The sequence below is a fragment of the Colossoma macropomum genome, unplaced genomic scaffold (assembly GCF_904425465.1).
Source record: "Colossoma macropomum unplaced genomic scaffold, Colossoma_macropomum, whole genome shotgun sequence".
Lineage (NCBI taxonomy): Eukaryota > Metazoa > Chordata > Actinopteri > Characiformes > Serrasalmidae > Colossoma > Colossoma macropomum.
In genome coordinates, this window is record NW_023495660.1 from 50,567 (window position 1) to 78,302 (window position 27,736).

Below are 27,736 nucleotides of genomic sequence, written 5' to 3' on the forward strand. Positions count from 1 at the left end.
GGGCACTGTTTGCTTACTGTATTTGCATAGCCCTGACACCTCTCAGAAGAAACACTAACTTCCTTTGTGTGAAACCAAAACCTACATGGTTTAACTTGTATGCTTCAGACCATCAAAGTCTCTATCAGTAAGAGACCGGCCACGGTTTAATACTGCAGCAATGAGAAACTTTCAAACAACAAAGTAATAACGCAAAATAAAACTACTGTACTTTGTTAAGTAACAGATTCAGTTCTGGGAAAGCAATAGTGCTCTCGTGTGCCACATAATTATTGATTCTGCTTTTGCTTTCTTTCTGAGATATGCTTTTCTAGTTCCAGAAAGGGAAAAATACACTATGTGTCCAAAAGTTGCTCATTCTAATCAGTGAATTCAGCTACTGCACCAATTACTGACACAGGTGTTCAGTTTTAGACAACCAGTTTAATCTCCATAGAAAAGCATTGGCCTGTAGGACAGGGGCTGCTGGAAAATAGTTAACTGCTGTCATTACTGTTGTGCTTATGTTGTTGACATCATTGTTATTTTTTAACACAGATTGCAGTATATTTTTAGCTAGAGAGGCTTAAAACTTAAAACATGCTTTGGCAATAGTCAGTGTTGGGCTAACATAGCAACATGTTACAGTAATAAGTTTCCTTTTTCCTGGAACAAAGTGGTGAAATGCAGCAGACGATTTCTCAGTCTGTATGCGCATAAATAGATGGCCTTGTATCATCTGTTGGATGGAAGGAGTCCAAACAGATGATGGCATGGGTGAGTGGAGTTCTTGCTGATAATGGCAGCTTTCCTGTGATAATGTGGGTTATAAGGGTTCTCCAGGGTTGGGAGCAGTATTCCAGTGATCTTCTGTGCGCTGGAGAAGACTTGCTGAAAAGGTTTCAGCTGCTGATCAGCTGTGATATCAGTCAGAAATGTAGTATTAGTACATTTTTATAGAATGAATAAATATGTTTTCCTAGATTTAATGTTGAGCTACAAGGTGTCAATAGCACCCCAATCACTTGTATATTTTATGCACGTAGAGATATGTGCATTACATGTCTTTTCAGTGTGTCTTTTTCATTAGTTCTGTCATCCTCTAGCTCTTTATTAGTGAACAGTTTCTGACCAAAGGGCCACTCACTGTGGGCTGGAGATTGGCTGACTGTTATAAATAAGTTTAATACACACTATGACTCCTTTCAACACAGTCTTTAGGCATCATACTAGAATTCAATACATCTCATAGTATAAAAGATGACTTTTTTTTTTACCTTAAATCATTAAAGTCTATTTTTTTAAATAAAACTAGAGTAGTACTACTGTGTGTATGTGCATGTGTGTATGCATAAACAGCTTTATACAATGCCATTATTCTAGGATTCATAAGAAGACAATGAACACTGAGGATAGGGAAATGAAAATTTGCATGACTCTCACCAGAAACATGAATTTCATTTGTGTAGAAGTACAGCCTGCGTGCTATATTTGGCTGGTTAGTTATGGATTCACTGAGACAACTCAAATAAAGATACAGCAATCAAAATACTAATTTAAGAAGGTGTAGAGCCATGTTTTAATGATAAATGTAGAAAATGTCATCATGACTAGTTTCAGATGCAAGACTTTCTTTTTACATTAAAACCAATCAATTGAATTAATATTATATACTTAAGTATCATGGTCAGTGGACAGTCATGTGTGATTGATCTGTTGGTAGTTTGCTAAGAGTTACAAGCTTGTTGTGTATGTGTGTCTGGAGCTAAACTGTCTCTCTGTTGTAAGGCATGGATATTTTTAACACTGACGTGCAGCTCTTGGAGCCAATCGGAGTCCAATGAATCTAAAGACCCAGAACAGATAGAGTTACAGGGCTCGCATACAGCCAGACAGTTTTCAAACTTTACCTTGTGCAGCAGTTCTCTTTCTCTCTGTACACTGTGGAAACATCTTTTACCAGGTACAGGCCAATCTCTTCTGACATTCAGGAAAGTAACTGAAATGCATGTTGTTATACACTCTTATAGCATAAAAATATTCTGCGCATTCTGGGGTAACAAGTTTTCATGCCACAGTGTTATAATTGTACAGGCTGTAAAATAGCCTATGTAAAAGAACACACAGAATTATCAATACTGCACAGAGAAAACAATGTCTCAGGCAACATGCAGCATATTGACAACCATTTCATATAATAACTCTATGTGAGGTAGATTTTAGAGGTATTAAATGCTTTACACAACTGGTTCCTATGACCACTGTAAAAAATACTGAAGAAGTTTATCTAGAACGGAGCATTTCACAGCAAACCACTCTTACTTATGACTTTGTTAACATCTTAACTATTAAACTTTGCAGAAATGTTTAAAAACTTATTTAAAAAATGTTTTAAAAAATCAAAATGTCTACCTAATTTAATGGTTAAGATGTACACACAGTCATTCAGCGTGGTTTGATATGTAATGGTCCATGCTAGAGAAACGTAATGAGTTAGAATTGTTTACAGTGGTGGTGATTGGTCAGTTGTCCCACAGGAGGCTATTACACAAAAAGGTTACTAGGTGCCAGATGCCTGAGACATTGTTTTATATTGGCTTTGATATTAACTTTTGGCCAAAAATGTATATTTTTAAAATATACATTCATGTGGAGAGATACATACAGGATGTTCTAAGGCAAAATAGCCCCCAAACTTTTTAAAGACTTACTAGTATTTCACCTTTAGCAGCATTAAATATAAAAACAGGAAATAGCAAATAAAATGGCTACATATATGTCACAGCCATCGTAAACTCTGTTTCCTATCACGACCATTGTAAAGGAATCAGAGTTGCTAAGTTTGCATCATTTCACATGAAAAGCTATGAATTACTTTGTTTACATCTCAATGATTAAATTATGCAGAAAATGAGAAAAATCCATTCCCATTTATGGGATGCCCAAAAGCCATCCAGCACAGTCTGGTCATTTCCCTACTCAAACACATCTGATTCAACTCTTCGATTAATTTCCAGGTTTAGAAGGTATGTTGGAACAGGGAAATCTTCAAATTATGCTGAACTCCAGCCCTCTAGGACCAGAGCTAGCACCTCTGTTTAGAATGACATGAACTTTTGTCGGTAAAGCGCTTTGTAATGGTTTTACGCCCTCTGCTGGTGAAATGAATAACAGTCCTGTGTCTGTAAATGTACAAATACCAGTGGCGTCACTAGAGCTTTACGTATGGAGTTAGTTTTGTGCCAAAAGAGAAAAAAGAGAGAAGAAAGAGAGAAGATCCTGATGTTTGAAGGAGCTAGCTAATGAACTTGAATGCACCTTGTCAGCATGAAGTGCGCAGATAAACACCTTCGAATTTGCTCAACAAAACACTCTGGTTTCATTCAAAACGTGAAAATCTGCACAGCAATGCGTTTCCCTCTCAGAGCTCGAACGTGCAAAACACTCCGGTTTTCACTCAAAACTGGAAAACCTGCTCAATCAGGCTCTTCACCTTCAAAACTCGCACGTGCGCGAAAATCATTTCTGCTCTCCGCTCCGCAGTGCGCGCTCAACTTTCACACCTGCTCACTGTAAAATGTCTGAATGTTTGTGCCAAAACTCCAGCCAATCAGAGCTGCCGAGGGGCGGTTCCTGCCAGCGCACCAATCATGGCATCTTTTCTTAAGCAGCTTTATGCCAATTGGTCAAAGTACGTTCGTGGCTGTGGTATTGAGTCGGCTAGTGTGCCTGTAGCCTCGACGTTAGCTAGATGGTTTCTAGCTTTCTCGAAGCAAATGAATAGGAACGATTTATCAGTAATGCTCTGTCATAAATAATAACGTATTAATATAACTAACATTGGTAGCTCGGCCATTTGTTCCCTACCAGAGGCTTAACGGTAGCTAACTTCAAATAGCTTAACATTAATCAACTAAGCTGACGTTAGCAAGGTTTCTTTGACTGTAGCTAACAGTGTCTAACAGTGTTCTACTGAACTCTCCTATAGCGCTTGTCTTCATAGGCTCATCTTGTTAATCCTGTATATTTATCTTCTATAGTGGTGTCATCAAAAAACAATACTGATGCTGTGCAGTTTTATATGGACAAAAAAAATTCAGGGAGTAATAAAGTTCATCCTATTTTGTTTACTAAACATAATACTGTACCTCTTTTCTAAAGCCCATACATGTTGTTATTTAGCACCCATCAACAGTAGGTTGGTTTGAAGCCAAACGTCAGTGCGTTTTGATAACCTAAACTTAGTGTCCAGGATATTAACTGCATTAACGCTGTGAAATGCTGACAAAAGATGATAAGTCAGTCAATTAAGTCTTTTAACAGTGAGTTTCAGAATCATCCGTTTTTTTATGTTTGCGTTTTAGAGTATACTGCTTATTCAACAGGGATGGTGGAAATCCAGAGATGGTAGTGAAGAGCTGAGAATGAGAAGAAATATCCCTTGAAATCATTTGAATGAACCTTTTAGCCAACTGTGCCTGAACACATCGGAATAGACCTCCGCATTTAACCCATCCATGCAGTGAAACACCACATACACACTAGTCAATATACACACACTAGGGGGCAGTGAGCCTTCCGGTTACAAGGCTGGTTTCCTAACCTCCAGCCCACGACTGTTCTAGATAAACTTCTTCAGTATTTTTTACAGTGGTGATAGGAACCAGATGTGTAAAGCATTTAATACCTCTAAAATCTACCTCACATAGAGTTATTATATGAAATGGTTGTCAATATGCTGCATGTTGCCTGAGACATTGTTTTCTCTGTGCAGTATTGATAATTCTGTGTTCTTTTACATAGGCTATTTTACAGCCTGTACAATTATAACACTGTGGCATGAAAACCTGTTACCCTAGAATGCACAGAATATTTTTATGCTATAAAAGTGTATAATAACATGCATTTCAATTACTTTATATTTATAGTTTGTGTGCTTTATATTTTTAGTCAATGATTTGCAGTAATCGATGTGTGAACACCAGACAGAGGAAAAAACATGTATGGTCCTTAGAAAACAGTATTATGTCTAGTAAACAAAATAGGATGAACTTTATTACTCCCTGTACTCACTGAAAAGTTTTTTTTTTTGTCCATATAAAACTGCACAGCATCAGTATTGTTTTTTGATGACACCACTATAGAAGATAAATATACAGGATTAACAAGATGAGCCTATGAAGACAAGCGCTATAGGAGAGTTCAGTAGAACACTGTTAGACACTGTTAGCTACAGTCAAAGAAACCTTGCTAACGTCAGCTTAGTTGATTAATGTTAAGCTATTTGAAGTTAGCTACCGTTAAGCCTCTGGTAGGGAACAAATGGCCGAGCTACCAATGTTAGTTATATTAATACGTTATTATTTATGACAGAGCATTACTGATAAATCGTTCCTATTCATTTGCTTCGAGAAAGCTAGAAACCATCTAGCTAACGTCGAGGCTACAGGCACACTAGCCGACTCAATACCACAGCCACGAACGTACTTTGACCAATTGGCATAAAGCTGCTTAAGAAAAGATGCCATGATTGGTGCGCTGGCAGGAACCGCCCCTCGGCAGCTCTGATTGGCTGGAGTTTTGGCACAAACATTCAGACATTTTACAGTGAGCAGGTGTGAAAGTTGAGCGCGCACTGCGGAGCGGAGAGCAGAAATGATTTTCGCGCACGTGCGAGTTTTGAAGGTGAAGAGCCTGATTGAGCAGGTTTTCCAGTTTTGAGTGAAAACCGGAGTGTTTTGCACGTTCGAGCTCTGAGAGGGAAACGCATTGCTGTGCAGATTTTCACGTTTTGAATGAAACCAGAGTGTTTTGTTGAGCAAATTCGAAGGTGTTTATCTGCGCACTTCGTGCTGACAAGGTGCGTTGAAGTTCAGTAGCTGCACTCGGAGCACCGCTGTCCTCTCAAACCGGAACATTCCTCTCTCAAACATCAGGATCTTCTCTCAGACATTTTGGCACAAAACTAACTCCATATTTACGCATAGAGGGGCTAAGCCTTTACTATCTGGGGCCTGCTCCCCAAGGGGATTGTTAAATGGCCCTAAAATGTCGCTTTTCATCATGACCTTTTAGAGTTGCAATGGGCTACCTCTTAATTTGTATATCCATCTTACAGGTGTAGAGATATAAAATTGCGTCATGATCAACATGTGACCTTTTCACTAACATTAGCTAACTTACTGTAAATAGCGGTATATAGCTACTGCCAATGTGATTGTATCAAAAGCTAAATAGCATTTTATTTCTTTTGCTTGTTCACACTGTTGCTTCTAAGTTTCTTACATTCCACGCTTCGACTAAAATAGTTGGCTCTTCAGCTAGCTAAACTAGCATTTATATAGCTTACACCCTTTTTCTTCACCTCACGTAAGTCTAAAGTTAGCTAGCTAGCTAGCTAACAAGCAGTGTGTAAAATTCAATAGCAAGTTTACACCGTTTGTCACTCATATTGTAGATAGGTATCTTCACAATGTAACTTACTGTTTCACTCTGTACATAATGTTGTTTGAATAATGCCGACTGTTCATGTTAAAAAGTGTTTCATGAAAATCCTCTCAGAAAAAACACTTTTCCTGAGGTATTTCTCATTCTCTCGGACTTTCTCTTTCTGCTTGGTGCCTATTGTTTTATTTATTATTATTTCATTTTTTAGATTTTGGTCCAATATTTCTGACATTGTCACAATTTTTCCGTACACGGCTTCTCGTTTTTGGTTGTAATGCCACTAAATCGACCATTGGTAAGCACGTCACATAATAATTCTAAGACAGGGGTCTCAAACCAGCAGTGCAGCCAAGGGGGTGGCTAGGGGTGGCCAGTGTAGTCCTTGCATGACATATGGCCACCCTTCTTGCCACGCCCAGTTATGCAAAGAGAGACCACCGTCATCAATAAAGCAGTCACCAGAGAAATGTTCTCCTACCTGTTGGAATTCTACATTAGGGAAGCCCTGTTAAAGGCATCTAAATAAATTTAGTAATCAACATATTACAGTATTTTTGTTTTGTTATTTATCATGTTGTGGATCACATGATTTTAATGACAGTGTTCAGCAGCAGAAATAATACAAGGAACACAACAAGCAATATTTTTCACTGAATCGTACACTGTAAAATGTAACAATTGCACTAACGTATTTTTTTTTGGGGGATTTACTTTACTCATCTGTTATACTTACTAATGTAAATCTAGTAACACATACTATTTCTTGTATACTCCTTAGTTACTTAGGTAAAGTTAGTTGAAATCAATTAATTTGCATAAGTCCTACAGACTGAAGAGTATTTTGCCAAAGTTAATACAACTTAAATACTACAGAAAGTTGGAGTAATTTAATCAGACAAATTTACATAAACTCAAATGTATTGTTGAGGTAGTAGCTCAGTCACTTTGAGTAAAATCATTTGTTAGCATATTTTGAGTTAAGGTAACTTTATTCAAGTGTTTTATGTTCACTATTTTTATTTAAGTTGACTTTACAGGTGGGTACACACAGGGTTGGGTTTACATTCAAAAGCATGACTTCTCATGCTTTTCATGTCACTTTTGACAACTTTGGACATTCAAATGGGATCTGAGTTGAATCAACCTCTTGCAGTTTAGTTTGTTAAGACTTCCCAGCTTCACTTGATGAAAGCTTGGTCAATGCAACCTTGAGTAAAACTTGTATCATTCCTATTGGCTCTTGTGGTATGTATTTGCATATTGAGTGCGTCTTTCCATCTTGTTTAACCTACCATCTGTGTGTAGTCATTCTCCCCAGCCTACCTTCCCTTGGGTGCTCAATTATGTTATAAATTCTGGGAGCTCCTTTAATATCAGTAAGTATTGATTGTAGATGAGTGTTGAGCAAGCTGAACTACTATAACTCCATTTGCTGAGTGTGGTTGAGACCACTTATGTATTTTGGGCTGAACTGTAAGTATTGGGCAAAATGGTTCAGAGCAGTATTAAGTTAAACTATTCAAGGTGTTCTTTTGAAAAATGTCCTGCAGTTCAGTATAAATTCGTTAAAATTAAAGCCTGGTTTAGCTTTTAATGGAAGAAACTGAGTTAGCTGAACTTGAGTGGCTAGAGTTGAGTAAAGGTGGTGAATAAAAGTTAGAATGACTTAATTGTATTGAGTTAGTACCATTATTATATAAGTCCAAAATACTCAGTCATATTAAGATCAAAGGAGTGATTTACTCAATTTACTTAAGTGTATACAACAATAAACAAATGTGTTGTTCGTACTCACTTCAGGGAATTACTAATAGTCAAATGATTTGAGTAACCTAAACTTAAATTGTTTAAGGCAATCGGTTTCCTCAAACCATTTAAGTTTGCCCATCTCATCAGATTTGAGTGACTTACACTTAAATGGTTTAAGGCAATCGGTTTCCTTAAACCATTTAAGTTCACTGAACTCATTAGGTTTTACAGTATATGAAAAACGTTTTCAGCTGTGATTTACCAGTTAATAAAAACAAGTTACTTTAACAACATAAACTTAATAAAAGTTCAGAATATTGTTATTAACTGCTGTTTTATTTAGTTTTTTTCCCTCAAGTACTTTGCCACCCCATTAAAATCACTGGGTCTAACATGGGTGCCCCATTGTAAACGTTCTGGCTATGCCTCTGTCACTTTTTCATTTTTTCTGCAACTAATTTATATCACAGTTAATTTAAATCGTGTAGATATACTTCATCCACCAGACACTGTGGCTGGTTACCCAACATAAGCTACAGTTATATGCCAAACTTTGAACACTTTCGGTCAAATGTTTTGTTGATTTTCTAAGGGAAATATGTTAGTACATCCTCTATAGGGAACAAATTTAAATATAGCATTTTTCTGCAAATTATAGTGCACCATTTCTACTTTTTGCAAAGTTTAACATATTGGAAAAAAACATGAAATATAACGTGTCATAACTGTGTAACTGCTTGTCTGTCTTTCTCTCTCTCGGTCTAAGATGCTGGATGTATTGATAGTAGGAGGAGGCCCTCATGCTCTGATTTTGGCTACACTACTCTCAAACCCCCAGCAGCATGTAAGCTCCTCCAAAGATGACATTCTCCAAGGGATACAGCTCAGCAAAAGCAGATCCAAAAGCGGACGGCCTAAGAGCAAGAAGCGTCCTACTGGTATATTTTACTCCTGGACCATCCTCATCTTCTAACATTCTGACTGACTCGAGATCTACCAGGCTGGTTGTCCCAAACTTCATGCAATTTATACTGATATAACAAAACCTAATTTTAATCCAAAGAGATTCTACTGTTCCCTAAATCATGTGAATTTTGTGCTGTGTTTCCTTAAGATTTTCCCAATACCCTTCTGTTCTTCTGTTTTGAATTCCTTCTGCATGGGTGACTAAGTGTAATTTTTCCACAGGGACAGTGTTGAAGGTGCACAAACAGTCAGAACCTCCTCCCTGTCCTCCTTTGCACTTCAAGGTGGTGGACTCTTATGGAGAATGGGCTTCCCTCTGGGAGAGTCAATTCACTGCCCTCAGTATCCCTCACCTTCGCTCACACATGCTGGTGCACACGGATCCTCTCAATAAGGTAATTTCAAACCGATTGACCATCAGCTAATCATTATCAAACTGCTGACAAAAACAGCATCTTGTCATCTTGCAGTTACCATGCTGTTACAACTAGGGCTGTGTTCAAAATATCGATACAACACTATACTTTGTATTGAAACAGCGATGACTGTATTGTTTTTTCAGCCATTGATTTTGCAACGTTTACAACCCAGATTTTTTCCTCAAACACCTTATGACACATAGAGACACAGCAAAAAATTTGGACCGTCTAGGGGCCTCTGAGGGCAGTTTTGAAAACCACTGTTAGAGTTTTGCTCCTATATTGTCATTTGTGTAAAAGACTGCATTGGAGAGCTGCACTTTAGTCCCTTCTGTGCATTGCACGTTTAGGAGAAACAGAGCATAGAGTGAAGTTCATTCATTTGTTTAACATCTGCTGTTCTGAGTGTGAATGAGGTGAGTATCACTTACGACCTGTTGTTAAGGCATGTATGATCCTTGTTAGTTCTGTCCTAGAAAAAAACAAACAGTTAAAAATGTCTTCCAGTCGGAGCAACTTACCGAGTGAAGCTGACTAGAGCAAATGCTAACCCAACATAACCAGGCAAGCAAGCTATCTCATCTGTGGAATTTTGGTATTTTTAACAGGAGTCTTAAGTCATGCAGTGTTATTGGGTATGAATGAATCAATATTTTCTGATGTTATGTGCTTTCTTGCCATTACACTGGATGGGTTTGAAGGGGAATGGTATTCCTGAATTTTCTTTATGTCCTTGAACCACTGTCCACCTCATTGAACTACCAGCAACAAATAGCCCAGCCCAGTTTCCCCAAAGTATCTTAGCAATAAGATTACCTTAACTGGTCGAGAGAGTATTCAGTGTTATGCTCACACCATTTAAGAATCATTTTAGTACTAAGATGCTTTTGGGAATTCTAGCACTGATCAGCATTTTTTGAAGTAGTATTTTATTATATTTCTTGTTTGTTCTGTTGATTATTTAATGTTTGCTTGATATAGTGCTCAATTTTAACGTAATACAAACATTTTTAATGTTTTAAATTGTATTTACTGAAAACGACCATGATGTAACCATCAAAAGCATGGTGACGCCTGTGTCTGTGTGCAATCCCAGAAAGCCTTGCAGGAGTTTGTAATGGCGGAGGATCGCGTGGCTGAGCTTCATTGTCTTCCTGATAAGATCTACATTCAGGACAAAAATGCCTTCTTTAATGATAACCGACTGGGTAAGCGAGAAAGAAAGCTCCTGAGTGCTGCTGCAGGCCTGCAGAAAAGCCTCTACTTTAGCCTGCCGGGAACACAGCTCAGTGTGGACTTCTTCAAAGAACAGGTCTGGGGTCAGAGTGGCATTGAGCAAAGTCATGACCTTACTAATATATACTGAAGAGTTAACAGGTCTGGGATGTGTGTGGCATGGGAAGCAGACATAAACTGGCTACTTACCGAATGATTAACAGGTGTTCTACATATAAAGCATGGAGTTTAACCATAATTCATGGAAACTGGAAGGATGGAGGATCAGTTCAGCACATCTGGAAGTCAAAGTTTGTGTGCCATCACTGACACTTGTAAGCTGATGACTAAAACATTGTGTAATGTCAGTGATATTGGCTTTTGTGCATGGTAACTTACACCTCTTTCTTTTGAAGTACTCACCGAAATAAGCTTTGAGTTACCTTTATGCATTAAGTATTATTTAGTACTGCCTCAAACAGGTGCACAAGTACAAACTGGATAATGTCCTGATCAAAGGCACTGTGGACAGAATCACTCCATTTCTGTCTGAGAAGCAAAAGAAAGTGGAGTTCTTCAGAGTGACTCTAGACACCGGTGACACAGTTGATGCCAAAAGGGTCATCATGGCAACAGGACCCACGAGGGCGCAGATGGCAAATATCCCCTCGTGGGTGACTGCCATTGCAGAGAGCTATCCAGAAGAGAGGTTGCAGCACACGGTGGAGCTGATGCACCTCTTTTCTCGTCATAAAGTCACAGGCACTCACTTCACAGGTGAGTTCGTTAGAGATTCCAAATAAGCTTTGAGGAATTCCCAGCCATTCCTTATTGTCTTTTTTCACTTTCCAGCACTCCTGAGCCAGGTAATTAAGGACTGAAAAATGTTGATTACCTGGATTAAGTGTGCTGAGAACTACAATAGAGAAAAAACAGAACAGAACCAGAATAAAGAACAGAATAAAGCTCATACTGTGCCCAATAGCATGCAATGCAGCTCATACTGTGCCCAATAGCATGCAATGCAGCTTTCGTCTCAGGTCCTTTTTATTTTACAGACATCAAAAAAATTTCCATTAAATATTTTAAAGAAGTTTCATCATTTTAGCTAGAGAGGAAGATGAAACATTCTGTTTGAGATTTGAGCTCTTTTTTAAAGTACATTGATCCTTTTGTTAAATCCAAATTTTTATTGACTTTCTTTTCTTTCAAATGAGCTTTTAAACATCAAACATTCTTAAAGCTGCACTATGTACGTTTTGGGGACCTCTCTGGTGTAATTACACTGAATATGTAGAAGAACATTTTGTAATGTAGGTTAGGCTTTGAACCCCTTCGCTGAGCCCATGAAACTGATGATTGTGAGTGCGTTGAAAGAGCATTCAAAGAGAACTCAAAACTTGAATGAAATGTCTCCCAAGGATGTAAGTGAATTATCTACTACTGTCTTCATTTAGACTGTATCAAGTTACTATGTAAAGATGTCTAATCCCACCTCTGATTTATTTCTCCTGACTCAGTAATGCTATTTCTTTCAGTTTTTTACCACATATTTGCATAGTGTAGCTTTAACTCTCAGAGCTTTCTTAGCCATTACATGATGTCAACAATGACCATCTGTAATCTGGGCTTACTGACTAGTTTGTCAATGGCTTTTTCATACTTCAGTGCTTTTTTTAAATGTGGTCTTGTCCCAGGTCCTCCTCCTGTGTGCTCTAGGGGTCAGAGAGTGATGGTGATTGGTGGAGGCCTGACCAGTGCCCACATTATTTTCATGGCTCTGCAACAAGGTGCAAGTCATGTGACCTGGGTCCTGCGTAAACACTTACAGGTACATAGAAAGACTGATTAGTGTGATTAAAGAAAGCAAACAACAGTTTTTACTTGGCTGTCACATTCATGAAATTTTTGCTCAATTGTCACATAAATAATTGCCATTAACAATTTGTATTTTTTTTTGGTCATTGTTTGCAATCATTAAATTACAAACCTAAAGTGGCCAATATGCCTGATTGACTATCTAACTTCCTAGCTGCTGGTACTCAATAGCAGCAAAGTACTTCGAGAGAGTATTCACAAAAGAAGCATCCGATGCCATATTGCTGACATTTCATCAATATAATGTATATGAACAGTCAGTGCTGGCTATGGCTTCCAAATTAAGATATCAAGAAAAAGTCAGTTTGATTGGAGATGGTAATCCGTACCAAATCAATACGTTATCTCTGAGTCACGATTACACATTACTGCTCATGATCACATATTCAGACATCTATAATTACCTTAAATACAGCATCAGTCTATACAACGCAAGAGCTAAAAGCATACAAATCTCTGGAATCATTTATTCCATCTGCGAAAGGGTCAGTGATAATGTGTTTCCCATCAAATACACTAACAACCGTTGTCATGATTGCAAAAGTGAGTAATAGCAATGTGCTGCTTGAAAGTTCCTGAACTCTTTCACATTATGTAAATTTCTGCATAAGCTTGACCCAAAATGTCACCAGGTCTTCATTGTGATCATAACAATGGATAAAAAGAAGCGCAATAAAACAAATAACTTAAGCAATTAGATATTTTTAATTCATTTATTGAACAAAGTGATCCAATATTATAAGTATGTGAATCTCTATAATTATCCGTTTGGTATAGGGCAGAGGTCGGCAACCCAAATGTTAAGAAGAGCCATTTTATCCATTAACAAGAATCAAACCACCTTAACAAGAATCAAACCACAACATTGTATGTTCATATTACTATCTTGGCTGTAAATATGTCTCATTATGTGCTAATGTACTACTATAGGCTAAAAATATAATCTAAACACAGACTTACTTTGCTCTGCTTTAAGCTTTAGCTCAGGTATAGCCACTTTTCTTGCATCTCGGCATTTCTCAACGTTTGACTTTTTACGAGGCTGGAGTCAGCTTCTTATTCGCCAGCTTCTTGTTCTAGTTTTCTGTTTCACCTTACATGGTGCCTGAGGCGCCAGAATGTAACTGCTGCACCATTTAAGGGGGAACGGGAAAATTCAAACAAGAAGCTGGCAAATGAGAAGCCGACTTCAGCCTCATGACTTTTTATTGTTTGACAGTTTCCTGTTGCTCTTAAATGCAATTAAGTCCATTCGTCTCCAAATTATTGACTGTTGTCTCAAATCGTTCTCTTTGACTTTTCATTTGCTACTAGCTAGGTGAGACTGTTGTCTGAGTTGCTGTGGTGACCAGCAGTCTGCACACCAACCTTCAGGGTTAAAGGGTGAATTAAAAGCTATAGCTTACATCAACTCTATCATTTAAGACCATTTATTGTTAAAACTGTAAGAACGATCGGCAGAGGTTTTTATTTTACTGCAACTGAACATTATTTTATTTTTACCTAAGAATCTAATAAAAGTAAAAGAGCTGCATGTTGCCAACCCTTGGTATAGAGGATAATGAGGAGAATTTTTAACACTGTTGTTACCCTTCCCAGAAGTGGTCATCCAACAAAAGTGACACCAAGAGCAAGGTAAATAATAATCTGGGAGATTACAGAATCCCTAGGGTAACATCTATGGATCTGCAAGCCTCTCTTACACTGGCTAATGTCAGTGTTAATGAGTCCACTTCTAGGAAAACATTGAACAAGAATGCTATGTATAGAATGATAGCATGGAGAAAGCCACTACTCTCCAAGAAGAACATTGCTGCCTGTTTTTAAGTTTTCTAAAGGCCATCTGGATGAGCCAGAAGACCACTGAAATAATATAATGTAGACGGGGAAGGCAAAAATAAATATTTATGGCTGTACTGAGAACTGTTATGTTTGGCAAAAACTGAACACTGCATTCCAGCATAAGAGTAGCATCCCAGCTGTGAAACATGGTGGTGAGAGTAACGTGGTTTGGCGTTGTTTTGCTGCCATTGGATCAGGACAGCTTGCCTTCATTTGATGGAGCTCTGAATTCTGGATTGTTTCAAGAAATTATACAAGAGAATGGTAGGGCATCTATCGAGAAGGGTAGGGCATTGTGGTGCAGGTATCCGTGAACTGAACTTCGAGAGAAGGTGTCCTGCAAACATGGCCATAACTTCTCAGGGTTGCAGCCACGGCATCACAGGCCCACTCAGTCAAATGGGGACACAATATTTATTATGCCGCATTTTTAGGATAATGAAATTTGATTTATTTTCTATGAGCGCCGTCACTATACTATGGTCAGTCAAAATCTGCAGTGCTCCTTCTTATTTTCTCAAACCTCCAATCACGGCTTACTAACCATTGCTGCTCGCAATTGCTTTAGTAGTTTATCATTGCCTGTCATGTTTGTAACTAGCCCTCTCCAATGGTTTTAATGAATACATAAATAACTATGAGATGTGCATTTCACGTATATTTATGAGAGCGATATTAGGCGGGAAAAGGCTGGTATGTGTGCAGCAAGTCAGTGCAGGGCACAACATAAAAAGGCAGCTGAGAAGGAGAGGAGTGAAGGGTAGAGGAAGAATCTGACCTATTCAGCAGAGTATTAAAGGTGGTCACATTAGTGAGGGAGTGACTGGAGTGCTCCAGGAACATCGACAATATTTCAGCAACCAGAAGATTAGTTAAATTTCAGCTGCTTGCTCCTGGCCATTCCACCAGATAATGAAAAAGGAATAATCTGACCTATTCAACAGAGTATTAAAGGTGGTCACATTAGTGAGGAAATGACTGGAGTGCTCCAGGAACATCGATAATATTTCAGCAACCAGAAGATTAGTTAAATTTATTAAAAATTATTAATTACAGCTTAACTAGCCAACAGGTGTACCAAGTAAGCCATGACATTTTATGGTGGTTTGGACCCTGAAGTTTGAAATAACTAAATAAATAAATTTAATTTGTGATTTCATTATCTTTTTTATTAGATCTAGTTGTATTGCACCTAATTACTGCCCCAATCCGCCTCACCTCAAATACTCGCCAAACAAAGCACTTCAGTGTGAAGTACTGCCAGTCTCTTTGTGTCTGTCTACAGTACTAATGCCTGAGTTTTTTGGACTGTTTCTCTGTTATGACCTCTTTGCTCTTACCTTTTGACTACGAGTTCTGGATTGCCTTACTCTTACTAAACCTACAAATGGATCCATCTCAACTCTGAGTCCTGATTGTCACAGAATACTTTGCCTTCTTCGGATCCAGTGGGCTTTCTGGAGCTTCATGAAGCAGTATTGGCTCAGGGGAGGTGACTGGGTTGCCATGAACAACACTTGCAGCAATTGAATCTCCACTCCAGCCCACCTCCCTGCTATAAGCTATCAAAAGACCACAGCTCCACCTTCCATCCCTGACAAGTATGATGGAACTCCAGATTTATGCAAGGGCTTTCTAATGCAGTGTTCACTTTTCAGCTGCTTGCTTCCGTTCCATCAGATAATGCTAAAAGAGTGTTTGTACTTTAGCTACTCACTGAAAGAGCTCTCAGGTGGGCCATCATAGTGTGGAGTTCTCAGCCTTCAGGACAACAATTTAAAGACGTTTTTAACCTCTCATGTACAGGGAAGGATCCGGTAGAGCAACTCCTGCACATCAAACTGAGTAAAAACACTGCTCAAAGGTATTCACTTACCTTTTGTACCCTGGCAGCTAAAAGCGTCTGGAATGATCACGCCTTAAAAACAGCGTACCGCGACATTCTCAATGAATCATTGAAGTCAGAAATGGCATGCAAGGATGATGCCCTCACCTTGGATGAACTTATTAAATTCTCTATAAGATCAGACACCCTCAGTGCACTCTCCACTCCGTTCCTCTGAACATGAGGCAGTGGACATCTGCCAGGCAAGAATCACCCCCAAGATGTAAAGAAGGACTTTGTCTGTACTGTGGGGAAAAAGGCCATTTCAGACATGATTGCAAAGCCTTGAAGAAAGCTTCCTCTGTCCTAAAGGTAAGTGCAAACGACATTCCACTGATTAAAAGCCAGTCACTGTCCCTGTCAAACTAACCTGATATATTGACTGACTCCCTTTAGTACCTTCAGCCATTGAACAAGTTCACTGACCTGGACTTCTGTAGTGCCTATAACTTAGTCCGCATTCGAGACGATTCAAGAGGATGAATAAAAAAAATTGTTTATCACTGCAAGTGGGCACTATGAATATACAGTGATGTCATATGGCCTGGAAAACGCCCCCTCCGTGTTTCAGTGGTTTATCACTGAAGTACTTCGTGACATGCTTAACAGATGGTTCAAAGTTTAAATTGATAACATCCTGATCTCCTCTAACACCATAGAGGAATGCATCACTCATGTCAGACAAGTCCTGAATCATTTACAATCAGTTGTATGTAAAGATAGAAAATTGTGAGTTCTACAAATTTGTGATCTCCTTTTTGGGCTACATCATCCATGTACAATGTGCAGAGGTGAAAAGCCGTTACAGACTTCCCATCACCCTGCTCCATTAAAGAGCTACAAAGGTTCATGGGGTTTGCTAACTTTTATTGGAGATTTATTCGGGGCTTCAGCTCTATAGCCACACCACTGACATCATTGTTTCAAGGTAAACCCAAATCCCTAAAATGGAATGAGGACACTGATAGAGCCTTCAAGGAACTCAAGTCCATGTTTACTACTGCGCCCATTGTAAAACATCCTGACCCTATGTTACCTTTCATTGTAGAAGTTCATGCATCGGACACTGGGATAGGGGCAGTTCTGTGTTAACGCCATGGCACACCTGTATTTTACACTCACCTATCAACCAGGATGAAAGAACACTGAATGCTCTCTCTTGTATCCATGAACCAGCTTATGCCCCTGAGCTAGACAAAACCATAAATTCCTCCTCCTGCATAGTGGTGCCCATATGCTGGCACCAAATACAACAAGCGCAAGCATCTGATCCAACACCCACCAACTGCCCCCCGTGACAGGCTCTATGTTTCCCACGCACTTTGAAATGCATTCATCCACTGGATACATTCGTCACTTGGCTCGGGGCATCCTGGCAAGAAATAAGAAATATGTTTTGGTGGTCTTTGATAAACAAAGACCTAACAGATTTTGTTAGAACCGCTTCCCATCCCCCACCGACCATGGTCACATTTGTCTGTTGATTTCATGACTGATCTCCCTTCTTCCCAGGGCTACACGGTCATCATGGTGGTCACTGACCGTTTCCCCAAGTATAGGCTCATGCCCTGAGTGTCCTCAGTTCACCTCCTATGTATGGCAAGCTTTTTGCAAATTGCTAAATATCACAGTCAGTCTGTCTTCGGGCTATCCTCCACAGTCCTCCAATCATCCAACGGCCAAGTTGAGGGACTCAACCAAGAAATTGGCAGATTTTTACGCTTCTATTGCAGCAACTCCCAACGTGACTAGAGCCGCTATCTACCATCAGCAGAATATGTACAAAACTCACTAACCCATATCTAACCCATATCTCTACAGGTCTATCCTCTTTTCAGGGTGTCCTAGGGCACAAACCTCCTCTCTTTCCCTGGCCTGGTGAGAAATCCGAAGTTCCAGCCATAGATGATTGGATGAGATGAAGTGAGCAGACATGGGATGAAGTTTATGTTCATCTCCAGAGCGCAATATGGAGACAGAAAATCCAGGCTGACTGCCATCGCAGAGACTGCCCTACTAATGAACTGGGTCAGATTGTATGGCTGTCCACCAAGAACTTGAAACTGAAATTACCAAGTAAGAAACTCAGTCCTAGATATATAAGACCTTTTGAGATTGTCAAGAGGATCAAAACGGTTTCCTACTGGCTTCAGTTGCCCCCGTTGTAGAAAATCTCCCACTTCATGTTTCTCTATTTAAACCTGTTTCTGCTACTGGTTGTCAGATCCCAACCCTTGTAGAGGCCCTGCTGCTCATGGACATGGATGGGTTCCCTGTGGACCTGGTTCAGACCCTGACTCTAGGTGGTGCGGTCGGACCCTCCAGTACTTGGTGGACTGGGAGGGTTATGGCCAAGAGCAGCAGTGCTGGGTGGGGTCAGAGGACATTCTGGATCCCTCACTCATTTGAGACTTTCACCGTGACCAAGCTGACACTCAAGCTCTGAGACTGCAGGGTTGACCCAGGCGGCAGGGCTCCTCAGCATCTGGAGCTGACCATTCAAGATGGGGTACTGTCAGCAATCCTCTATCTGGCCACCAGAGGTCTCTTTCCCCTGATTATTAGCTCCGTTTCTGTTTACTGAGCGTTTCCATTTGTTTTTTGGTATTTTTAACCTTTGCGTGACTTTTTGGACTTTTTGTTCTATGTTTTATCATCATTTTGTACTGCTGCCTGAGTTTTTTGGACTGTTTTTCTGTTATTACCCCTTTGCTCTTCCTTTTTGACTACGAGTTCTGGATTGCCTTACTCTTACTAAATCTGCAAATGGATCCATCTTAACTCTGAGTCCCAATTGTCACAGTCACCAAATAAAATTAAAATGCATTAGCAGGTATAGAATTTTGCAAGCCATGAAAAATATGTTATTATATCAATTAATAGATCAACATGAAAGCCAAAGTATCTCCCGCCTCTTACCAAATGCAGGTAAATGTTGGTGAGAGATTTGCCTCATCCACCAGACATGTGCATTGTGCAAACTTCAAAGTTATTAAATGCAAAGATAGAGTGCTGCATGTGGGATAACAGATACATAATGGCAGTAAACATAATCCAGTGGTATTCGGGAGAAAAATGTACACAGGACAAAACGTATTGGGTTCTGAACATCTTTATCTAACACAGGGTGCGACAGAGGTGATTTTTCAAAAACCCTATTCATTCTGGCCAGAGAGAAATGGAGCTTAGACCCAGAGTTCTTAATATGGGCATAACGAGGACTACAGAAAGACGCACGACTACAGTGGTCTATGAATGACTTTTATATTTAAATATAGTCTTCTAACTCTTCTTACTAGTCAGAATTATATTTTCACTAGTTGGAATTATGTTTTTACTTTTTTACTAGTAACAGGGTTATAACTTCGCTGGTGTCCTTTTAGGCTAAAACATACAAAATCATGAGAGCAGGAGAGCAGACTTTGTTGTAGAGAGATGGCTTTAAGTTCCTCCTGTTTATTCTCGCTATCTAAAGATTCTTATTTGCTGGCTCAGCTCTTCACTTCACCTCACCTATTTTCTCCTTACGACGTCAGACAGCCGGGACTAAAGCATATACTGTTCTGTTTTCTGTTGCTATTGTTACTACACCCATGAACCACGTTATTTATTTACTAACGATGTACAAACAATGGCTCTACAAACGCTGCTGTTATCGCCGCATTCACCAGTAGTATGTCAACAATATGGCAGCGGTGACAGGTGTGACGTCAGTCGGATACTATCAGAGCTGGTTTTTCTTCTTCCTTTTCTCCTCACTACACGTTCTCTGATACTATCCACAGGAAAGTCTGTCCACTCAACAGCCACCTTGGCAATGCAACCAGGCAGTTATTTCCACTCATACAAGACCAGGCTCTTATCTCAGAAATAAATGCAGCTGAGAGCATAGCCAGCAATCCAGAGCAGGAGGAAAAACATTTGAAGTGCACCTGGCATATAAAACTGACATTATCACACAAAGTTAAAGGTACTGGTAACTTCTTATTCCAATTTTAAGTTTCACCTTTAATAGTGTAGGTGCTAAAATACCATTTATAGCAGATGCAGCACCATTTAAGGTGGAACAAAAAATTTGAATAAGGTGCTGGCGAATAGGAAAGGCAACTCCTCCTCATCATCACCTCAAATTAGAGGTTTGCAGTCCATGTAAAGCAGTAATAAATATGTGAGCTGAGTTTGTTTTCAAAATCATGAAAAAACAAGCAGTTTTCTCGGCTCTGAAATGCTTGAGCTGTGTCTGTTGAAGGCACTTAAACCATGCCCAATCGCAGGAAAAATACAGCCTCTCTTCTGCTGTGTTTGTCAAAATGTAATTAAATGTAATTTCAGTATTATGGCTCCAGTGTTTCATCAAGTTCACAATTCAGAACTGCGTAATTCACAGTCTTTTCACACATTTTCACCAGTTATTTTCTAACATGTATAATGTGTTTAGAAACAAATCCCCTAATTTACTTTACAAAGACTTTAAATCTGGCGGGTAGGAACGAAGTATCAACAGTACTGCCAACATCACCGTGGCAGATTATTTAGCCCTCATCAGATCTGTTGCTACTGTTGTTTTCTGTTGTTTTTATGCACTGAATGTTTTCTTTAAAACAGTTAGCTAATGTCAATTTGTGTTTTCATTCTCAAATATTTTAAGTATTGAATTTATAGAATTGGATTGAATATTTGTTGCAGCTCTACCCCAAAATCTTCTCTCCCTGCAGCTGAAGCAGTTTGATGTGGGAGATGTGGAGAGTCTGATCGGTCGCTACTCACATGTGGAGCACGGCATCAAGTTGGATGGCCTGGCCTACCTGCGGCAGTTCTACAGTGAGAGGAGTCTGCACAGGAGGCTTGCCATGATCAAACAGGCTCGCAAAGGAGGAGCAGTCACCCCAGAGGCATATGCACACCTGCAGCCTTTCATTAAGTCAGGCCAGCTTCTGGTCAGAACATACTGCCAGGTATTTCATCTGGTCAGCTCTTGATAACTAACTCTGCGCAATCGGTTGCCGGATTACCAAAAAAAGTCAGAACCTTTTTGTTCTATTATTAGTCTGTGATGAGTAAACAAAGACATGAAAAGTTTGGAAAAAATATGAAATTCATGGTCAATGAGAGGAAAAAGGAGTATTTATATATTTGTACGCATTTTAAGGAGCGGTGCTGACTCCATGTCTAGAGGCCAGTCCAGTACTGCAATAATGTGTATCTTAAAGTAAACAAAACCATTCAGTGGTTTTGCTGTAGATGTTAAGAGGATGCATAGCTTGTCCTTTTTTGCAAAAATGACATACGATAAGATATGCAGCCATCAGAATTCTATACTCATGCTGAGAACGTTTGCATTTGATTGCTGTATTTTCCAGCACATCTGAGATAAAGTGAGAACTCAGTTTGGTACTACATTTTCATTGGTTTATGTAGGACTGAATGCTGATCGCCATTTCTGGCTATATTTGTCAACTGTTTCTTGGAAGCTCATTCGCAGTCATGACAGTACATAGAAACCAACATGAAAAATGTATCAATTTTAGACGAAAACTAATTTGTAGCTGATTGTCTTAGTTGCATAATAAGATAATTTAAACATACTGATCTTTGGCATACTTTGTTTAAAAGCTATAAAAGAAAGAAATCCAATTATGAAAATCAACTAACATTTTCCTAGTCTTGAAACTGGAAAATCCTAAAGTTGGCTTAAAGTTTCTGGAGCGGGGTGGGCCAGGCTGTTTTAGATTTAAACAATAAGCTGTGTGCGAAACTGAGCCCTATTCACTGTATAGTCCACTATTTTGGGGTTCCGTCATTTTGCAGTGGTGTCCGAAAACATAGTGCAAAAGACCCACTGCACTCAAACAATCCCACAATGCATTGCAATAAGTATTGTACAACCGTGGGACCCTAGCAGACGGGGGATACCCATAACACACTGTTTTTTTTGTAAGTAATGAGCAAACCCATATATTGTTAGTGTCCAAAATCATTTACCACCATCATGAATTCTGTTTCCTGTGTTCTATTTATTGATCCAGATTTTCTAATGTAAGGTATTCCATTCTACAGTAGTAAAAAGAGGTAGGGAACATTTGAAATTTGAGCTTCCACAACCAAATAGTGCACTCTTTGTCAACGATGGATGTGGCTGAATCCCAAAATGGCTATTTATTAGCTATTTTATGTGCTTTTGGGATGCAGGAGCCAGTATTATTTAAACCCCTTTGTAGTGCACTATGTAGGCATTTGAGATTCAGCCCCAGCAAGGGGAAGGGGATGCCAGCTTGGTGCAAAATAAGACTTGTGGTGGTAATTTGGTGACTAAATAAAGCAAAGGTTTTTGCATTAAATAGTGCTATGTTATCATATGTTCATTAGTATATGACAAAAAAAGTTAAAACATTCAAGAAATGACCATAACATACAGTGATGGGTGACCGAATGTTGTTCTACCTCACTTTGCGACGTTCCTAAAAAAATCCGTTCCCATGATAAAATCGCACAATGCATGGTGTTCTAACAATTTCTCAGGATGACGACATTTCATGGCTAATTGCTTAATAATATGTATATGGAAAATATTCTCGCATATTAATTTAACTATCATGTAGCAAGAATATGATTGTATATGTTTGTGTAGTCATAAGGAACTCTATGTGTTGTATTAATTAATAAAGTAGGTATACTTTATCAATAAGGACCCTTTTGTGTTGTATTAATAAAGTACGTCTGCTTTTTAAATACAAAATATAGGGTTCCTTATGAATAAAAAACCTTTGTCTACACTGTGGCTCAGTCAAGTTGTCAGCTCAATAATGCATGTGACCATGCTAGTTTGAAACAGCACTGCAATGAATGGGCTATTTGTTTTCATATTATCGTTTCGATCTTTTGGATTAATTTGGCAACAGTATGCCGCATACACTGTTTAGAGACCAATGGAAGAACGAGCCTTGACAAGTTTAAAGGATACACGTATTGGATATTCGTTATTGCTTTACTATTAACATACATTATTTGTTTTGCACAACTTGATACTTAATGTATTATTTATTTGTTTAATTTTCTAATTAATTTCTTCATTTCGTGAACCCCCCTTCACCGTCCCTCCATTCTTTCTCCTAATCCCTGAACACATTTCAGGCACAGACATTTTTCTTGCTTGAAGCCAGGCATGTAAAACTGGGGACCTTCCAGGCCGAAGTGCTGCGGAGATTAGCATTTACCCTCATTTAACTCTCTGAATTCAGTTCATGAAGGCCTTTCTAATTAACTGATGAATCAGGTGTGTTTAATGAGGTGAAGTCTGCAGTGTTTTGGCTCGTGAGGACCGGAGCTCGACATGTGTGCTTTAAGCCCTGTAAACGAGTCAGAGTGAAATGTTTGACATGTTAGCATTAAAAGCTTTGGAGCTGGTTAAAAATATGTGGGGCTATGACTGGCATGAATTGAGTGTTTCTCACTAACACACAGGCCCAAAGCACTCCACAGCAATATACTTGCCGTTAACCAGTACTTTATTTAGATGATCTGTCCACCTTGACTGTTGCTGCAGAGACGATATTTTGCCCTATTGCCCTTAGTTTGCTACTTACAATACTTTCATTAAAAAAATTATTTAGATTTTGCTGTTCTGACAAACGTGCATATACCTTTTTTTTTTTTACTGTGCCTGTTTTAAAATCATCTTCAATTATGTAATGGTCGTAAATTTCCACACGTCTGAACTTTGTTTTGCTAACCAAACAAATAATACATTTTTGAGATTCTCTACAGAGGTACACACATCATTTCAGTTGGTTACAAAAGTATTTAAGAAAGACACCATTTTCATGGCTTTAATGATTTTAGAAGATCTAATAGTATAATCTTATGAACTGACCTTAACTAATTTATCACGGCTAGGGATAGACACTTTATGTAATTTCAACATTTAAGTACTCTCATTCATACACTGTGGTCTGTGTGCAGCTGGGTTAACAGGGCAGGCTGAAGTTAGCTTCCTGTTTGCCAGCTTCTTGCTCAAATTTACCGTTCCACTTTTGCAGTAGTTACATTCTGGCGCCCGAGGCGTTATAATAAAATGCTGGACCATTTAAGGTGGAATGGAAAAAATTTGACCAAGAAGCTGGCAAATAGACTGAGGTGCTAAAATGCAACTGCTGCACCATTTAAGGTGAAATAGGCAAACGCAAATAAGAAGCTGACTTCAGCTTCTTCAAGGCAGTGAGTATTTTTGGAGCAGTGGGCTTTTGTTTTTGGGATAACAGGCATGGCATTGGCTACCGTACATAGCCAGCCATACATCTAACTAACATTGACAGAGTTTTTAAAACTCCACATGAGCTAGTTTATAATTTGCACTTCTAGAAGGCCTAGGCCTATTGTACACATTTTAACAGGCTATGTGCTGTGTTTACCACAGCTGTATGGTTCTCGATGGAGCTTCTAGCCAGTGAGGACTAGATATTGTTGCCATCAAGTCTCTCAGCTCATGCAGCTAGGTGGTGAGGAACTGCAGCGCCTAGCTCTGAAAACTACAACCTTCCTGGTTTCCACAAGTTTATGATAGCCTACATATTATGACGCACCAATGGCACAAATGGTGCCAATGCAAATTATACAAAAGTCTAACCTTGTATTGTACCGAGCCAGGTGGCAAAATATCTGTGCACTGAACCTCTGCTATCTTATGCTCAAGGATAAAATAATACCTCTTGTCATTGGTGTTAATTTTAGGTAGCTTGGCTGGCTAAAGCAAATAATGTTAACATTAACTAAGTCATGATAAATCACAATGAGCTGAAGTTAAATCATGTTGTTAAGATATATCATTATACTTGTTTTAATATATCTCAAGTGAAAAGGCTAGTTCATCCTAGTGGGACAAATGACTTGGATTTAGCTTGCGCTAATACATTAGGTTTTGTTGATTTTTTTTTATTTTTACTGAGAGTTGGATTGTGAGCACCAACTGCAGCAGAATGCAATACTGAAGCACTGGATCTATTCTAGTAATTTATTCTAATTTAAATAGGTTAAAGCCACATGTGAATAGAGATATGGAAATTGTGAGGTAACCTTGTAATCTTTACAATGAACAATTCTTGAGCTTTTCTCTCGTCAGTAATATTATCTGGTTCCGTTTCAACAGGCTTAATAGGCCCTATAAGGTGTAAAATGCAACAATGTGACTTTCTTTGTCCTGAAATCCTGAAACATTGCAACTAGCATTAAAAGCTCTGTACTTTGACTGCAGGTCACAGAGGCAAAGTGGTGCTACAATACTCAGAGTTGGAAGACTTCCCTGAGCGACGGTGAACAGTGGAGAGGTGACAGGATCTGGCTTGCGACGGGCTGCAAACTAGATGTTAACCATGATCCCTTACTCTCTGATGTCATAAGGGAGTTCCCTATTCAGGTGTGGCTAGGCTAGCCAGTGTTTTTACTTCAAGTATTTTATACATAAATGGTAAAAAAAAATGGTCTCTGCAACTGTTTCACTAGTGGAAGCTTTGCTTTTAAGAGTTTCAGTCATCTTTCATTGTGAAACAAGATAATATGTATATTGGATCAACGTCTTGTGACTTAGTGAAGAAAATCCATGTCATCTTCTCCCAGGTGCTTGAGGGCTGGCCATGTATATCAGAGTCTCTAGAGTGGGCTCCTGGATGCCCGCTTTACTTGATGGGACAGTACACAGCACTTCAGGTGATGGGTTTTTTTAAGCTGATAACTGTGTAATAAGAGAACTGTGCTCCCTTTACAAGAATATTTCAAATGATCTCTGGCCTTCGGTAATAATTTTCAGTAGTAATTCATTTAATTTAATTCAGTTAAACAGCCATGCAATTGCACAGGTACTTCCCTGATGTGAACAACACAAACAGCTCTGCCACCTCTGCTCTCCACTCACCATCTCCTGAACAAGAGAGCTTCACTAAAACTGCTACAGGCAGATCTTTGAATATTAAGCTTCATCAAGAGCTAATGGCAGATTTCTCAATAGTGCTATGTGCAGAGTATCCTATCATGGCAAATCATGCTGTTAAGACATTCCTGCTTTGTAGAAGCATCCCTGTCAAAACAGTGATGACTTTATCTGTATTTATGAATCTGCTTTTACACATGGCATGCATACATGTGTTTGCAATTTTTCTAACATCCATCACATGGCATACCTGTGCCCCAATAGTTAGTTGTTTTTTAATATTATAACAAGGCTGTGTTGGAGAAGACGCTGTACTCTGCTCTCTTCTGAATGTTTAGGAGAAAGTAATAATAGATAATTAATTTATCATGTGCTGTTGTGTGCTTTAATTGTGTGTTAGTTGGCTATCCAAGATAGTTTCACATTCACATACGTGTTTCAGTTTGCTGTTGTGGTGAGTTAGGAGGTCGTTGCCTGCTCTGATAGCCGTTAGCGTTTTGGTTTCATGTTTACAGCACTGTTTCGCATTGTAGTGCTGTTAAAAACTGAACAGATGATCTTAATTTGCTGTAGGTAAACTGTGGCATGTTTTCATGAATATTTTGTTATTTGCTGTTCATTTTACAGTAGACTCTCTCACACATGCATATATGTCCTTATGTGTCCACTTCTCTGTCACCCTGTGCTGCCACCAGCACACCAGAATGAACCACACCTGTTACACAGAAACACTCTTAACATTATTTATTCAGGATTGCTTATTTTTAGGTCAACATTGACAAGAAATGTCTGTTGTATCTGGTGTGTTGTGTCATTGCATTATTAGCATGTTAGATATATTAAGGGGGATTGATATTACAGGAAGTTTAGTGTCTGAGAACATACACGACCGTAAAAAGTTTAGAAACCACTGATCTATATGTTTTAACCTACACACAAGTAACAAAATTCTTTTTGTCTCATGTCTAGGTTGGTCCACATGCTGTGAACCTTGCAGGAGGACAGGCTGCAGGTTTACGCATTGCCAAGGATATCATAGGCCAACACAGCAGTGAGGAAGAACACACAGAAGCTGCCAAAATGGGAAGGACTGAGGAGTACCTCTCACACATGCATGGGCTAATGTGGCTATGATGACCATCTGCTCCATCCAAGAAGCCACACAGATGTCAGAGAAACTCACTGTTTATTAAAATGTGTTGTGATCAAATGTAATTAAATTTTTCATTCTAGTAGTAGATCAAAGTGCTCTACAAGCAGGTGATCAAGTTTAAAAATAATAGATGATTTTCTTCAAGTAATGTTACTGTTTGGTAACCGCAATATAAGAGGAAAACAAATAATGAAAGTTAAGAGTATTAATTAAACTCCTCTGAGCAAAATAGATCAATGTGAAAAGGTTCGAAGATGTCTTTCAAAATAAAGATAAAGCTTAAG

At 39.0% G+C, this 27,736-nt stretch overlaps 1 protein-coding gene across 1 annotated transcript; it reads left to right on the plus strand.

Annotated features, from left to right (window-relative positions):
* Nucleotides 1-1,874: 1,874 nt before the first annotated feature.
* zgc:113276 (uncharacterized protein LOC553748 homolog) lies at nucleotides 1,875-27,736 on the plus strand. Its single transcript, XM_036563171.1, has 10 exons — nucleotides 1,875-1,942; nucleotides 8,942-9,113; nucleotides 9,364-9,536; nucleotides 10,657-10,872; nucleotides 11,258-11,552; nucleotides 12,473-12,606; nucleotides 21,096-21,335; nucleotides 25,628-25,789; nucleotides 25,990-26,079; nucleotides 27,269-27,736. Exons 2-10 carry the CDS (start codon nucleotides 8,942-8,944, stop codon nucleotides 27,431-27,433), a joined length of 1,647 nt encoding a protein of 548 aa, XP_036419064.1. The 5' UTR covers nucleotides 1,875-1,942; the 3' UTR covers nucleotides 27,434-27,736.